Source organism: Panthera tigris, chromosome D1 (genome assembly GCF_018350195.1).
Source record: "Panthera tigris isolate Pti1 chromosome D1, P.tigris_Pti1_mat1.1, whole genome shotgun sequence".
NCBI classification, from domain to species: domain Eukaryota; kingdom Metazoa; phylum Chordata; class Mammalia; order Carnivora; family Felidae; genus Panthera; species Panthera tigris.
Genome location: NC_056669.1, coordinates 45378152 through 45394046, shown reverse-complemented (window position 1 = coordinate 45394046; position 15895 = coordinate 45378152). Strand labels below are relative to the sequence as shown.

At 39.3% G+C, this 15895-nt stretch overlaps 1 protein-coding gene and 1 pseudogene across 8 annotated transcripts in view; one reads left to right on the top strand and one right to left on the bottom strand.

Annotated features, from left to right (window-relative positions):
• Positions 1-12156: 12156 nt before the first annotated feature.
• LOC102955305 lies at positions 12157-12625 on the bottom strand (annotated as a pseudogene).
• Positions 12626-13642: 1017 nt separating this feature from the next.
• TMEM135 (transmembrane protein 135) overlaps positions 13643-15895 on the top strand; it is a 362190-nt gene continuing 359937 nt past the window's right edge. For 5 of the 8 annotated variants that reach the window (XR_006207971.1, XM_007079000.3, XM_042957326.1 and 2 more), the window contains exon 1: positions 13644-13945. Coding sequence is in view for 7 of the 8 variants with exons in the window: in XM_007079000.3 (XP_007079062.1) it covers positions 13805-13945 (141 nt within the window). In the remaining variant the exon portion in view is untranslated. Of the gene's footprint in view, positions 13946-15895 lie in introns of all 8 variants that reach the window. The other 3 variants (XM_042957322.1, XM_042957324.1, XM_042957325.1) reach the window with 1 other exon arrangement.

Here is a 15895-nt window from a genome sequence, read left to right as displayed (position 1 = left end):
AATCAGTGATTACCCTGTACCACCCTCCATTTTCTCACTTGTAAACTAGCTATGTAAGAGCTTATTCTAATGATATTATATACTGTAAAAAAAGAAAAAAATTAATAGAAGGGGAAAGAATGTAGCATTCCCTCTTCTCCTTCTTTTTTTAAGTGCAAATTAATACCTGCGTCCCAGCTTTTAGATGGTAGATGGAGTACATACTTATCATTTCTCCCTCCCTCATCAAAATTGTAGGACTAAAAAGAATAGATTAGTAAATATTCAAAAACGGGGAAGGGACTTTTTTTTTTGGATCAGAAGCTGTGATCATATGAGAAACCAGAGCAGGGAGCTGAGGCTCCTGCTATCTCAGAGTTACTACTCTTGGTCCTGGGCCACCTAACTGGAGGCCTTATAGTTCTAATCTAACCAGAGAGATGAAGAGATAAGAGGCTGATACTGGAAGGCATTGAAGTTACAGAGAGCTTATCATCAATCTCATGCAGGTGTTTTAAAAATGTTTTGTGCCATGGATCTCTTCAGCAGATTAGTGAATACTGTGGATCCCTTCTGTCTTAGGTCTAATTGGGCTGCTCTAACAAAATACCACCCACTGGGTAGCTTATAACTGAAGTTTGTTCCTCATAGCTCTGGAGGTTTGGAAATCCAAGATCTAGGTGCCCGAATGGTTCTCGTGAGGGTATTCCTAGCGGGTAGTGTGTCCTCATCTTGTGGAATGGGTAAGAGACCTCTCTGGGGTCTCTTTTATAAGGTCACTAATCTCATTCATGAGGGCTCCACTCTCATAACCTAAGCTCTTCCCAAAGACCCCATCTGCTAATACCATTACATTGGGCATTAGACTTAAATTTTTTTTTTTTTTAATTTTTTAACGTTTATTTATTTTTGAGACAGAGAGAGACAGAGCATGAATGGGGGAGGGTCAGAGAGAGAGGGAGACACAGAATCTGAAACAGGCTCCGGGCTCTGAGCTGTCAGCACAGAGCCCGACGCGGGGCTCGAACTCACAGACTGCGAGATTGTGACCCGAGCTGAAGTCGGACGCTCAACCGACTGAGCCACCCAGGCGCCCCATTTTAATGTTTATTTTGAAAGAGAGAGAGAGAGAGAGGAGAGAGAGCGCGTGAGAGAGCAAGTGAGCATGGGGGAGGGGTAGTGAGGGAGACACAGAATCCGAACCAGGCTCCAGCAGGCTCTGAGCTGTCAGCACAGAGCCTGACGTGGGGCTCAAAACCACGAAGCAGGAGATCATGACCTAAGCCAAAATCAGATGCTTAACCAACTGAGCCACCCAGGTGCTCCAGGCATTAGACTTTTAACATATGAATTTGGGGAGACATAAACATTCAGACCATAACACCTTCCTAGAACATTACCTTTAAATGTATAAAATAAAATATATAGGATTATAAAAGATATTAATTATATTTAAGTTCAATTTCATAATAGTAAAAATTTTGTGATATATTAACATTAACAAATCAAATAACAAGATCTGATAGCTTACTATGATTTTTGACATATCTGCTACAGTTATAATATAATATGAAAATATCTGTGATTTCTACTGGTGATAATGTCATAAGCACTGTGGTTTCTTGCCTCCTTTCAAATGATGGAAGATATTGTATTTCAGTTAGAAGTTAGTGAAAATAAAAATGAAATTGTCTTTTCATCCAAATTCATGGACTTCCCTGAGTTCTATTAACATATCTCAAGTTAATAGAATTAACTTGGTTAATAGGTCCTGGTTAATAGAATTTCCATGAGATTTCCCCAGAACAGAGGAAATGTGATACTTAAGTTTTCTAGAAGTGAAAAATAACATACTTCAGATTAAGATAGTTCACTAAATTCTAGCAGAATGATACAAAAAATGAAATAAAGAGACATGATTAGAAACATACAGGGACGCCTGGGTGGCTCTGTTGGTTGAGTGTCCAACTTCGGCTCAGGTCATTATCTCACGGTTCATGAGTTCAAGCCTCACCTAGGGCTCTGTGCTGACAGCTCAGAGGCTGGAGCCTGCTTCAGATTCTGTGTCTCCCTCTCTCTCTGCCCCTCTCCCACTCATGCTCTGTCTCTCTCTGCCTCAAAAATAAATAAACATTAAAAAAAATGAAACATACAGTAAAATATCAGCAATAAGGAGAAAACTCTAAAAACTACCAGAGTAGAAAGACAAAAATAAAAAAAAATAAAAAAATAATCAAATAACACTGAATATGTAATTAACAGTGATATGCAAGAAAATGATGGAGAAATATTTTTAGAATACTGAGGGGAAATTTACTTTGAATTTGTAATTTTATTTATAACCAAATAAATTATCAGTAGTTTGATGTAGAATGAGGGTAAAATAATGCTGTTTTTGGACTTATGAAGATTTACAACAATTAGCACTCAGGACCTAAAATAAACTCTAATAAGAAACAAAAAATCCAGAAGGAAGTGTTAGAATACAAGCATAATGTGCACTAATTGGGAAAAAATTAAACAATAAAGTAGTATATAAGACAAAAAAGTGAAAGAACTCTGTCCTGATCCCTTTACTTATTGTGTATTCTCCTACACATTTTTCAATGCCTATGTAAATATGTACACAAATACATATATACAAAATACCTTTTCTTCTTTCAACAATGAGCTCATTCTGTATGAAAGAATTTGTGGGTTTTTCCCTCCTTCATTGGAATGTGATGAACATCCTTCAGTGTTGATACATGCAGATATACCTTTCCCTTTTCAGTATCCACATTCTACAATATGGATGCACCATAATTTATTTATTTGACATGTCCCTAGCATGGACATTTAGATTATTTTTAATATTTGTGTTCTTACAGATAATGATGGAGAAAATTTTTTTGTCAGTATTTCTGTATAATAAAGGCCTAGAAGTAGGATTTCTGGGTCAAAGGGTATATGTGTTCAAAATGTTCATAGGTCCTGTAAAAATGACTTCTAAAAATACTACTAATTTATACTCAGACTACAAGTATCTGAGATGTAATACTTTAAGGGAGGAAATATTCAAACATGAGCATAGACACAAAACAGAGAGTTTGTGAGTTTTTTTTAGAAAAGAGAAAATAAACATTACTTTGAGAGCATATGACAGATGACTTTGTCCTCCAAACTATGTGAAAAAAAAAAATCCTTTTCCAAAATTGATCACAAATGAATCCAAAGAGATTTAGTAACTCTTCAATTATTCAATTAGGTCTTATTCTACTAAGAGCAGACCGACCATCAAATAAATTCTTGTAGATAACTTTATCTTTCACATGGTAATCTTATGAGGAAACCCTCTGCCTTTGGACTTGATTCTAACCATCATGGAGCACTGACTTAATATAGTCAAACTAATAAGATCCCGGATTAAAAGTATCTTCATTACCTTAGAATTTGTAATATTTGTAATATGTAAGAATGCAATTGCTGGGAAGATTTAGACATGTACTAAAGATTTTGGGAAAACAGGTATTGAAAGTGTAGAGAGAGAAAAAAAATACAAATGGCCATTACTTGAATCTTCAAATGGAACTGTAACTATTGAGTGGTAACTATAGAAATTTAGGTATAAATGTATATTTTGAAGTGTATTTTACTAATTTAGCAGATACTTGAGTGGGCCCATGTGCTAGATTCCAGGTTAGGAACCAAAGACACTGCATGTATTTTGGAGGAAATGGCAGTTTTGAAGAACTTAACACATTTGATATATATTAATTTTCTAAATTACTTTAAGCAAAAATGTACCTCCATTTTGCAAATGGGTGATATCAATTGCAGAGAGGCAAACAGTAACATTTATTTATTTATTTATTCATTTAAACAATTTTTAAAAAGTTTATTTATTTATTTTGAGAGAGAAATAAAGAGAGCAAGCAGGGGAGGGGCAGAGAGAGAAAGGAAGAGAGAATCCCAAGCAGGCTCTGCAAAACCTGATGCTGAACTCAAATTCACAAACTGCGAGATCATGACCTGAACTGAAACCAAGAGTCTCACAAAATATTGTTTAAAAGAAAAGCAGTAGAACCTTCACAAAGAAAAATAAAATGCTGGTACTCCATGTCATATGTACATTTTTTTTTTTTTTTTTGAGAGAGAGAGAGAGAGAGAGAGAGCATGAATGAGCAGGAGAGGGGCAGAAAGAGAGGGAGAAAGAGAATCCCAAGCAACCCCCACGAGGTCAGCTCAGAGCTGGAGGCAGGGCTTGATCTCACAGACTGTGAGATCATGAACAGAGCCAAAGTCAAGAGTAGCCACTTAACCAATGGAATCACCCAGGTGCCCCGTGCATAGATTTTCAAGAGTTGTGAACAGTTAGAAAAAAAAGCACATCTTCAAGGAAGGACACACGTGGGTAGCAACAAGAACACTGTGGATGTAGCTAAATCCTAAAATAAACAATTCTTTGAGTCTCATGGCCAACAAATAGGACACAATGGCCAAGTTTGGCCTCAGATAGGGGGAGGAGTAAACACTGTGTTTAGGGGAAAATAGTGTAATCTACATGCATGTTAGGCACAGGACAAAGTCATTAACTCCTCCTTTGCTTTTATATTTTCTAGCAAAACCAATTATCATTTATTAGGAAGAATAAAATTAAGGATAATTAAAGACCCAGGGGTGAGAAGACAATAAGAATTGAGCTATTTCCCATGAATTTGGGTGTCTAAGCTCAAGTAAATTACATCATAGAACTATAATAACTTGTAGATCTTGTAGACTTATGGGGCTTAGGGATAGTTTTGTATACTCCTGGAGAGTTTGAGAAGACCAGAAGCTTGAGGCTGGGCTAATATTGTCCTTGTATTAAAAAAAGGGTAAAAGGCCATTTCTAGAACCAAATTTTCGATGTAGGAGTCAGTTATTTTTTCCCTCAAAATGTTACATTTTCACACTAGTATGCTAGGTGCGGAAGATAATATAAAGATGACAAATAGGGCATAGATTCTACCTGAAAGGTAAATAGGGAGCTAAGGAAGTAAACCCCAAACAAATAAGGCAATAAATAAGAAATTATAAGTAATGAATATTTTTGTCTTGCTTTTTCTTTAAGAAGAAGACATAGTGTTTTAAAATCTCTCTCCCTGGGGCGCCTGGGTGGCTCAGTCGGTTGGGCGTCTGACTTTGGCTCAGGTCATGATCTTGCGGTCCGTGAGTTTGAGCCCTGCGTCGGGCTCTGTGCTGACAGCTCAGAGCCTGGAGCCTGTTTCAGATTCTGTCTCTCTCTCTCTCTCTCTCTCTCTCTCTCTCTCTCTGACCTTCCCCCATTCATGCTCTGTCTCTCTCTGTCTCAAAAAAATGAATAAACGTTAAAAAAAAATTTAAGAAAAAAAATAAAATCTCTCTCCCACCAAGGTCTTCATTTATTTACTCATTCAATTTTTATTAAATGTGTTCTATGTTCAAGGCACTGTGCTATATAGTGCTGAAAACAGCAAAGAAGAATCCGAAATAGATCTTGCCTTCAAGGAGCTTAGAATGAGAGGGAATTTTACTAAAAATTTATTTATTCATTTATTTATTTATTTATTAACAAAATTTTTTTTTAACATTTATTTATTTTTGAGACAGAGAGAACATGAACAGGGGAGGGTCAGAGAAAGAGGGAGACACAGAATCTGAAACAGGCTCCAGGCTCTGAGCTGTCAGCACAGAGCCCGACGCAGGGCTCGAACCCACAGACCGTGAGATCATGACCTGAGCCGAAGTTGGATGCTTAACCGACTGAGCCACCCAGGCGCCCCGAATTTTACTAAAAATTTAAATGTAAGTGTCTTAGTCCTTTGGGGCTGCTATTACGAAAATACCATAGACTGGGTGGCTTAAAGAATACATATTTATTTCTTGCAGTTCTGGAGGTTAGGAAGTCCAAGATGAAGGCACCAGCTGATCCTGTGTCTGGTGAGGACCTGCTTCCTGATTCATGTCTGGTGCCTTCTGGCAGTGTTCTCACCAGACAGTGGAGACAAGAGAGTTCTTTTTGGAGCTCTTTTATAAGGGCACTCATCCCTTTTTCAGGGGCTCCACCTCATGATCTAATCATCTTCCCGAGGCTCCAGTTCCTAAAACCATCGCATTGGCAGTTAGAATTTCAACATACAAATTTTGGAGGGACACAAACTTCCAGTCCAGTGCAGTAAGTGATGATGATCAGTTTGCATTTGTTCATTGAAAACAAGTTGTATGGTTGCACATATATTCATTTGAAAAAGAAAGGTCATGCCATTCACAACGGTGAAGAAGAATCAACTAAGATGAACCAGTAGCCTGACACTGGGGTTGGTGTTTGTGGCAGAGACAGTGATAGATATTTAGCAAATCTCATTTCATCTCCTTTTTCTAGTCCCACAGGAAGACTACATTTCCCATCCACCCTTGAAGTTAGGTTGGGAACATGTAAATACATTCTGGAAATTGATGTAATCAGAAGTAATGTAAACCATGTTGAGTCCTGACCCTTAAAAATAAAAATAATCAATCAGTATCTACTAAAGCTAAACATATGCCTGCCCCATGACTAGCACCTCCACTCCTGTGTATGTGCCCAAGAGAAACAAAAACAAATGCCTACAAAAAGACAAGTAAGAGAATGCTCGGAGTAAGTTTAGTCATAATAGCCCAACACTTACAACAATCTAAATGTCCTGGAATGGAAAAACTGTACTGTATTCATACAATAGAATAGCAAAGCAACAAAATACTAATGAACTACAAATACATGGACCAACATATACAAACTCCTGAGTGAGAGAGACCCAGACATGAAAAATACTAATGTATGCCTCCAGTAATGTAAATTTGAGGAAAAGGCAAAATGAGGCTATAGTGATAGAAGTCAGAATAGTGGTGACCTCTGTTCATAGATGTATTAACTGGCACTGGGCACCAGAACACCTTCTGGTGTGATGGAAAAACTTTTTTCCTGGATAGTTGTCTCAGGAACGAGGTCAAATGGAAAAATGTATCAAATGGTACACTTACATTTTTTATACATGACTATGTACAATAACTAAAAATTATGCACAAAAAAATCAAGCAAGCAAAAAAAAAAAAAGAAAGAAAGAAAGAAAGAAAGAAAGAAAGAAAGAAAGAAAGAAAGAAAGAAAAAGGAAAATTGACCACTGAAGGCTCAATACGGATGCACGACTCTTTAACCTTGAATCACTACTTGGAGGAAAGTTGCCCTAAAGAGCCAGCCAACCCACTTTGGACTTCATGTGAGCACAAAATAAATCTTTCTAATTTTAATCCCCTGAGATTTAGGGGCATATTTGTTATCTCAGCACAGCCTAATCTTTCTTGGTTAATACAGGGTTTATCACCCACAGACTGCCAAGGTCAGAAACCTGGTTTATCAGCACACCAGGGGAGGCTCTGTCTCTCATAAGCTAAGTGACACAGAGTAAGTTTAGAAATGAATGCATAAATCAAAACATCAAATTATTAAATTACAGGGAGGAAAAAAAGCCCTCTTGCACAAACTAGGATGTCAGTGTTGCCATGAGCAAGCCCTTTCACTTCAGACAGACCTGCAGCAGAAGTCAAATCGTAATAAAAGTTTGCTTTATGCACCTGTTCTCGGAAAAAGATGAATTCTCAGAATTAAATGAATCCAAAGTTCAATGAAATCCCTCTGAAAGCCCTTGTGGATCTATTTCACGGTGAAGATCGTTTTGTCAGTGGGTCCAGAATACCCAGGGTCCTGGAACTACTGTTTCTGCCCCTGTAGGCATATGCCTGACTTGTCTCAGTGGCTCTCCTTTTGTTTGCTTCCTATCCTTCAACTTTTCCTTCTAGGCATGTCATTGCATTCAGTCTAACTTTTTTAGGTGAATGTGGCTGGTCTCTGAGGCATTCCTTTTACCTATCTATTCCTATTGTGTGTAGATTGTGTGTTTTTCATATCAAAGAATAATCATAAGTCTTTTACTTATGGTAAAAGGGAGTTCTAAGTCAGGGAGGATGGTGTCCTCAGTCGTAATTATAAGTACTGGTAACATCATCAAACTAACAGAAACACTGGGAATTCTATAGACAGTGTACCTGAATCTTTTGTAAGGTTATTTGAGAGCATTTTGTGGAATTCTTGAAGGCTTGAAGGACAGGGAGGAAATTCTTACCAGAGCCTAGAAAAAGGGATCGCTGTTATGTAGTAGAGGAAATTTTAGCAACACTGTTGCCTGCTAAATTGTAGGAAATAGAAAATACTCTAACAAACTGGTTCTTTTGGTTGATATTTCCAGGCAGAATGTTGAACTTTCATTTGACTGATTTTTTTTTTTAAATGAAGCCTGGTAAGATAGAGAGAGATGAAATTAAAAGGACTATTCAATTTTTTAAAGCAGAATTTATAGGAAATATAAAGAATCTAGGATCTTTGGGTTCAAAAGTAAAGCTGTTTTTCATTCTGAGCCTCTCCAGATGGTTAAAAGATTCTGAAACTAAGGAATTGCTTTAAGGCAAAGGTTAAATCCAGGGTGCAGCTGTAAGACTCTTTTTCAAGACTGTAGAAATATTTGATTGTTCTCCCTAGACCCTCTCAGCTTGATAAAAGGGCTTCTAATATTTTAAGGACATTTTCAAAAAACCTTCTGAGTCTCAGCTCAAGATGGAAAGTGTCTGTTGGTGTGGCTTTTTTAAGGGGTGCTTATATAATTTGATATATAAGAATCTTTCAAGTTTTTAGAGAGTTATGTTGGCAGAAGCATTATCTGTTTGGACTGAAAGAGCATTAAGTATCAACACAACAGCTTTCAATGTTTTTTTGGCAAAAATGTATATCTACACGTTAAAAATTGAATGTAATATTTTAAATAAAATGATGTGAAGAAAAATGTGAAGTTATGTTATAACCAAAATTGGTAGAAGATCAGAATCATATGTAGCTATTTTGGAAACCTTGCCTAGTATCAACAAAGGGAGTGTGCATCTGAATATTGCTGGAATTAAGAGGTACCACAGTGTTATACCTAGTTTGAGCCATGCTTTGTCATTGTGTTCATGACTGATACCCATTTCTATGACTGCCTGTAAAGCTGAACAACTCACTGTTGCTAAATCCTCTGTCTGAAATCCTAAGAGCTCTTCCATTCTTTATTATTGACATCTTCAAAGCCAGAATCTTGCAAAAGCAACAGTTTTCAGCCTGGCATGTCTTCAAAGCCTTAGAATTCAGCCGCAAATTTCCAGATTCATTTCCTTCATACACTGTGCTTCTACTTTGAAGGAATGCTTTGCTTCACCTTGTTGATGAACCCTAAAGCCTTTTTTATGGAATAGAAGCAACAATGAAGGCCCGAGAGAGTATCCAGCCAGCTACTGGTCGTAGGCGCCTAAAAGAATAAATGGCTCATGTAGATACCAAGTGTAACATTACCTTTAAACTTAATGGTGGCATGATGAGAAAGAAGTCTTTCTTTTTTATTATTTTTATTATTTTATTTATTTTATTTTTTTAAACATTTATTTAGTTTTGAGAGAGAGAGAGAGAGAGAGAGAGAGAGAGAGAGAGAGAACAGGGGAGGGGTAGAGAGAGAAGGAGACACAGAATCTGAAGCAGGTTCCAGGCTCTGAGCTGTCAGCACAGAGCCCGATGTGGGACTCAAACTCGTGAACCACGGGATCATGACCTGAGCCAAAGCCGGATGCTTAACCGACTGAGCCACCCAGGTGCCCCTGAGAAGACTTTCTTTTAAAACACAGATCTTATAATACCATATAAAGAAATTTACAAATGTAAACTGGTTTACTGAGAACTGCTCTATTTTGCAATTTCTTTTTTCATCCTGAAGTACAGATGGTCCTCCTTGAGAATTTACCAATGCCTTCCTCTTCTGGAGTCTTTACAGCAGCACCAGCATAGAGAATACCCTTTCCATTCCTTTGAATGCAATAGTTGCCTGAAATTGCCTTATACCATCCAATTCCTTAGCACTGTCACCTTTGGCCCCTGTGACAGTAATAACTGTGTTTTTCCCTTCTTAAATGTCTTTAAGGTTTAAGTCTCCATTTAACAGTTAACTAAAACAAAATTGCCTGCTTTTAATTGTAATTTTAAAATTTCCTTAGCTATTGGTATATATTTGTTGTGCTCTATGGTAAACATAATGTTTATCATTGTGCATGCAAACTACATGTGCTATTACATTTAAAAGCAACTGATAGTTGGCAACTGTATTGACTGATGATTAAAATGCTATTTTTTAAGGATTGTAAATACTAACACGATTGTTTGCTACTTGTATTTGGCATTTTATTTTATTTTAAATACATATTAGGAATTTGGGGATTGATGTGTAACATATTTCATTTTTCCTAGTTAAAAATAGGCTCCCGTTTAGCATTTTCTTACCGACTATCAGATTTTCAGGGATGGCTTATTAAAATTAAGTAGGATAAACCTGCATTGCTATTCCTGTAATTTCTGTGGACAGGTTTATGTTGTTTCTGATCCTCTCATATTTTGAATTGGAAATTTTAAATAATTTGTGATTATTTTGTTCTTGTCCAACCATTGTAGATTGGATATGCTAAGCCTGGAGATACCCTAATCATGAGAGCTGTATTTGGTCCTAGGAAAGATCCTGGACTTTGAATAGGATAGGGTAACTGCATGGAACTTTAGATTGTCCCTTTTGTGAAGGGGAAGGTATGTTTATCCGTGGAAAGAAGAACGTGCCCAGAAATTTGAGTGACTAGAGGCATAGAAATATGGCAGACACTGCTCATTGTTCTCAGTATCTGTTTTTTCCATTTTGCTCAGCAATAAAACCCTAAACGTTAGCTGGGCATTTGTCCAACCAATTAAAATAAAAAAAAAAAGCCCCATTTCCCAGCTTTCCTTGAAACTTAGTATGGCCATGTGACTAAGCTTTGGCCAATGGGATATAAGTAGTAGTTTGCATAGATCTTCTGGGAAGGTTTTTTAAAGAGAAGAAGTAGGTCTTCTCTTCCTCTTTTGACTTCCTGGCTGGCATGTGGATGTCATCTTATAAGTTGGGCTGGAAAGCATAGTTAACAGTTGGTAAAGCAACCCGTCAGGAGTCTGGGATCACTGATGGTTATGGAGCCATCCTCCTAGCCTAGGGACTGCTAATGTTTACCTGAACTGAGAGAAACTTTTATCTTTTTACCCCTGCTATTTTGGGCTTTTCATCAATGAGCACTCCTCTCTTGTTGACTTTAAACAACTATCTTATTTTATCTTCTTGCCTATTTTTCATTTCCCCCCCCTAGAATGCTAGTTTCATGAAAATAGAACCCCCCTTTTTAGTAATATGCTATAATTTTTATGCTATAATTTTATAGTAATAACTATGCAATGTGGCTATTTTTGTGAGGATGAGGAGTTTGATCTTAAAAATAATGTTCCAGGTGAGGTTCATTTATACAGAAATTGCCATCGTGGCTGATATTCAAAATATCTTTAGTGTTGTAAGACTCACATGGTAAACAAAACTATACTTATTCAGTACTGTATACAGAATGGTAAACAAAAAGGCAGTCATAACAGCTATTCCTTTTAAGAAGATATGCAGGTAATGGGAATGAACACTGGGGTATGAGGATAAGTTGATGACACAGTTAGCACAACTTAATTGGCATTCCTTTTGGGAGTGAGGGGTTAAACTCATCACAAAAAAGTGCTTTCAATGCATGGTGTTATATCCATCCTGTCATGTCATTAAAACAGACTTGCCAAGGAAGGTGAGGTGTATGAATGCTGGAGAGTTACAGAACTGTAATCAAGTGCAAGTATAAATAATACTAAGTAAAGTTTACCATCTGACAGGTGAAAACTACTCTCAATGCAATTAACGTACACTTTGCAGTATTCTAAATTATTCACATTGACGATCACATTCATTGTAGCACTTGCTGCAGGGAAGGCATATATAACCAGTTGTTTTGGCTAAAATATGATGGGATGGCATTCCTTGGGTTCTATGTAAAAGTAACAGTATGAAACATTCTAACAGCAATCACTGATAGGCTGCTTAAATGAATGCTATTTCTTTCATTCATTGTTTTGGAAGGGCCCATTGAGAAGGGCAAGAAACAGAACAAAACCTCATACTATGCCGGTTGACTGAGCTGGAGAAGTGGAAGTTCCCTAACATCCAGATGGTATTTGTCATTTTATAAGGGGTTTCCTTCAAGTGGGACCACTATGCTGCCTTTGTTTCTCTCCAAGTGAGGAATACTCCTTAATATTATCCAAGCCGTTTACTTGCAACTTAAGTTTAATATCTGTAAATTTCTTTTTAATGGCATTTTTAGAGATAGCATATATCATCTCGTGTTATAAAGTGCACTTTCAGGACCCCAGAATTTAAATACTAGGTCTTCTTTCTTAGACTCTTGTTTTGAATGTGCATTATACAAAGCAAATTGGCAATCATTCAGAGACAGCAACTTCACAAAAGATGTGTAGGGGTCCTCTACAATATCACTAGTGTCACCCACCAACATCTGCTTTGCTTTCTCTAACAGTGATTTCTTTTGCCATCGCATAAACGGAAGAGAACGAGTTTCTTTCTTTTTTCTGATCTCGTGTAGATTTCCTTACTTTCATATCATTAACAACTTTGTTGACATCGTTGTTCATTTGTAACTCCAGAAACCCCAATACCAGCGGCTGCAGCAGGAGCTCAGGCTCAGACTCCGTGGGAGTGGGAGGAGGAGCGGGTCAAAACCTGGTCTCTCCTGTTCACATGTGAATCAACGAGAGTTTACAACAGTGCCAGGAAAATAGTATGTGCTCAGTAAAGCTTTCTAGAATGAATGAAGGCTTGATTAGAACGGGAGTCCTCTAAAGGCAGTATGCTCCTGCTTTAAGAAGCTATAGAATTTAGGATTCCAAGGAACCTGGGTTATTATAGATGAGGAAACTGACATTTTAGAGGGGTTATATGATTTATAGGTCACACAGGTCCCTTCTGCCAATTGATGGCCAAGCTCTCTATCGGGTATGAGTTCTAAGACCACTGTCCCCTCTACTCTGTCCACCATTTGGCCGATGATTGTCATGTGCGCTGCAGAAAGAATCGCTCAGTGGCTCAGTGGACAGAATGATCTACTGCCCTTTTCCCACACAGGAAGTGTACAAACTTTGCTAATAGATTTTTCAAACTTCTCAGACACCACAGAATAGAAAGCCCAGCAACCAGGAGCAGCGCGGTCTCAACCAGCAGGCAGCCTTAGCCATTTATTAATTGGTAGTCTAGGGAAGGGAAGGTGGCAGTTCTGAGGAGGAAGGCTGTCCAGACTCGTGGCAACCGTCTTCCTCCACCAGCTAGCTCCCAACAAAGACATTTTATCCCTTTCTTCCACTGCCCTCCGTTCTACTTGGCAGGGCTTTGAGAGGGCAGAGACGAGTACAGTGTGACCCAAGTCACCTACCAGGGCTCTCCCGACGCAGACGTCGCGGGCCAGCGAGGGGCTGACGTGGGCAGTGGGAGACAGGCGCGTCCCCGAGTCGCGCTCTCACGCTTTCCGCTCTCCGCACGGCCCAGGGCTCCGAGGGCCGGGCGCGCGCACGCTCCGCCTCTCCCCGCCTCCCCGGTGCGCGCCCCGCCCCCTCGAGCTGCGATACGCCGAGCGCTTAACATCCGAGGACTTTGGCCCAGAGTAACCCTGCTCGCGTGACCTTTCCCCTCTATTCTGCACCTCCAGCAGCCAGCCCGGAGAGTCGGCTGCGGTCGGGCGCGCGCTCGGCTACCTCTTGCCCAGCTGCCTCCCGAGCTTCTGCTCGCCCCCTTGCTGCCCGTCCGCACGGCTCTCCGTCATGGCGGCTCTCAGCAAGTCCATCCCTCATAACTGCTACGAGATCGGCCACACTTGGCACCCTTCCTGTGGGGTCTCCTTCGTGCAGATCACCGGGGGCGCCCTGGAGGAGTCCCTGAAGATATACGCCCCACTGTACTTGGTGAGATCCGTCAGCCCCTCCCCCACGGCGAGTTTAGTGTGGAGGGTGGGCCGTGGGACGCAGTCGTGCTTCCCAGCGGCCTGGGCGACTCGTTCTGTGTCGGGCTCTCATTCGGAGGGGCCAGAGTGTTTTGGGGGTTGTGGGTGGGATGGAGGAGGTCGCAAGGGGACGGATATCCCAAATGCTACACTCGGCGGGAAAAGGGGGAGGGGAACTTGATGTTGAGCTGTCATCCGAATGCCTGTTGATGGGAAGAGGATGGGCTCCCAACTTTAAAATTAAGTTAGGACACTTAAAATTGTGACTTAAGGGAACTGCAGTAATTTTTCTTTCTCTCGCCTTCTGATGGAGAGGAGTTTGTAGGTCAGCGAGACGTTGAGAAATGGCCCTCAGTCTTTTCTCATCTAATTCCCTCTCTAACCCTCATCCCCCTTTTTAAAGGGCATATTTGACAGCAAATCCCTGCGGGCTCAGATCTTGTCTCAGTTTGGGATGACAGTATTGTGGCTTGATCGTTTTGCAAATGTTCTTGCAGGTTCACAGAGTAGACTCTGGTTGAGATTTTGGGTGCCAATTTAAAGGATGGTTCTCGACAGGATCAGTGAAGGTGATTAAAAGATCTGACTTTAGGTCACCCAAGCAATTTAAGTTTGGAGTTTTTAGTAGAGAATATTTGTAAATACATATATGTACCACTGAGAACTGTTAAAACAAGTTTGTGCTTAAATGTTTTCACCAGCATCTTTTTTTCCGATAACCTTGTTCTTGATATTAAAGATGTATTACTTTGGCTATCAAAGTTCATCCTCTCATTTTCTTGCCCAGTAGAGTATGTGTCTTAAGAAGGCAGAGATCATATATTTTGTATGTTTCCTAAGAGTTTTATTGTATATTCAGTGGATGATCAGTTTTTACTTCTCATTGAGTAATAATTTGGATTTATAGCCTAATATTTTTGAAAGTGTGTCAGGGCCATATCTGTGGTACTTCTTGAAAAGTCTGATTGTTTCTTACAGAGATAACAAAGAATATGGTAACTTTCTCTGGGCTTGCAGAAGTCAGTTTCACTTTTTATCATATAGACCCAGACATTAATATGTGTTAAGACACTACCCCCTCTCCCATCATGTGAAAATGAAAATGAGAGTTTCTGATTTAGTAGGTCTGGGTGGGGACTGAGATTCCGCATTTCTAACAGACTCCCAGGTAATATTGATGCTGTTGGATCAAGAGTCACACTTTGAATATTGTCTCTTTAGTGTCCTGTTAGGATGGTGGTTTGTATTTAGAATTAGCACAGTACTTCTGTAAGTGCTTAATAAATGTCTGAATGAGTACAGATGTGAATTAATGAACTCATGAATAGGTCAGGAGTAAGGAGATATTTGGCAGGCCTAAGGCAGTGCAAAAGAATGTTAGTTATTACCACACACTCACAACAAGTGGTACCCCTTTCCACACAATACACACATATACACACAAACAACACAACAGCACGAAACAGTTGTTGAACTATTTTAGCTGTAGGCCACCACTAAGATGAATGAAAGCTAGTGCCCACCATAATTTAGAATACAAATTTAGAATGCATAGTTGCCCATTTAGGGGGATGGATTCTATGTTGTTCAGGTTTTTAGGTGCCTTCTTTAAGGAAAACTTGCTCACTTAACTCACTTGGGTGGTTCTAAGACCCTAAGACTGACTGACTTTTTCTTCCTTCCTTTCTTTCTTTCTTTCTTTCTTTCTTTCTTTCTTTCTTTCTTTCTTTCTTTCTTTCTTTTTCTTTCTTTCTTTCGCAGGGAAGGGGCAGATGGAGAGGAAGAGAGAGAATCTTTGGCAGGCTCCACACCTAGCATGGAGCCCCGGGCTAGATCTCATGACTATGAGATCTTGATCTGAGCTAAAATCAAGAGTTGCTTAAGTGACTGAGCCACTCAGGCACCCCTAACA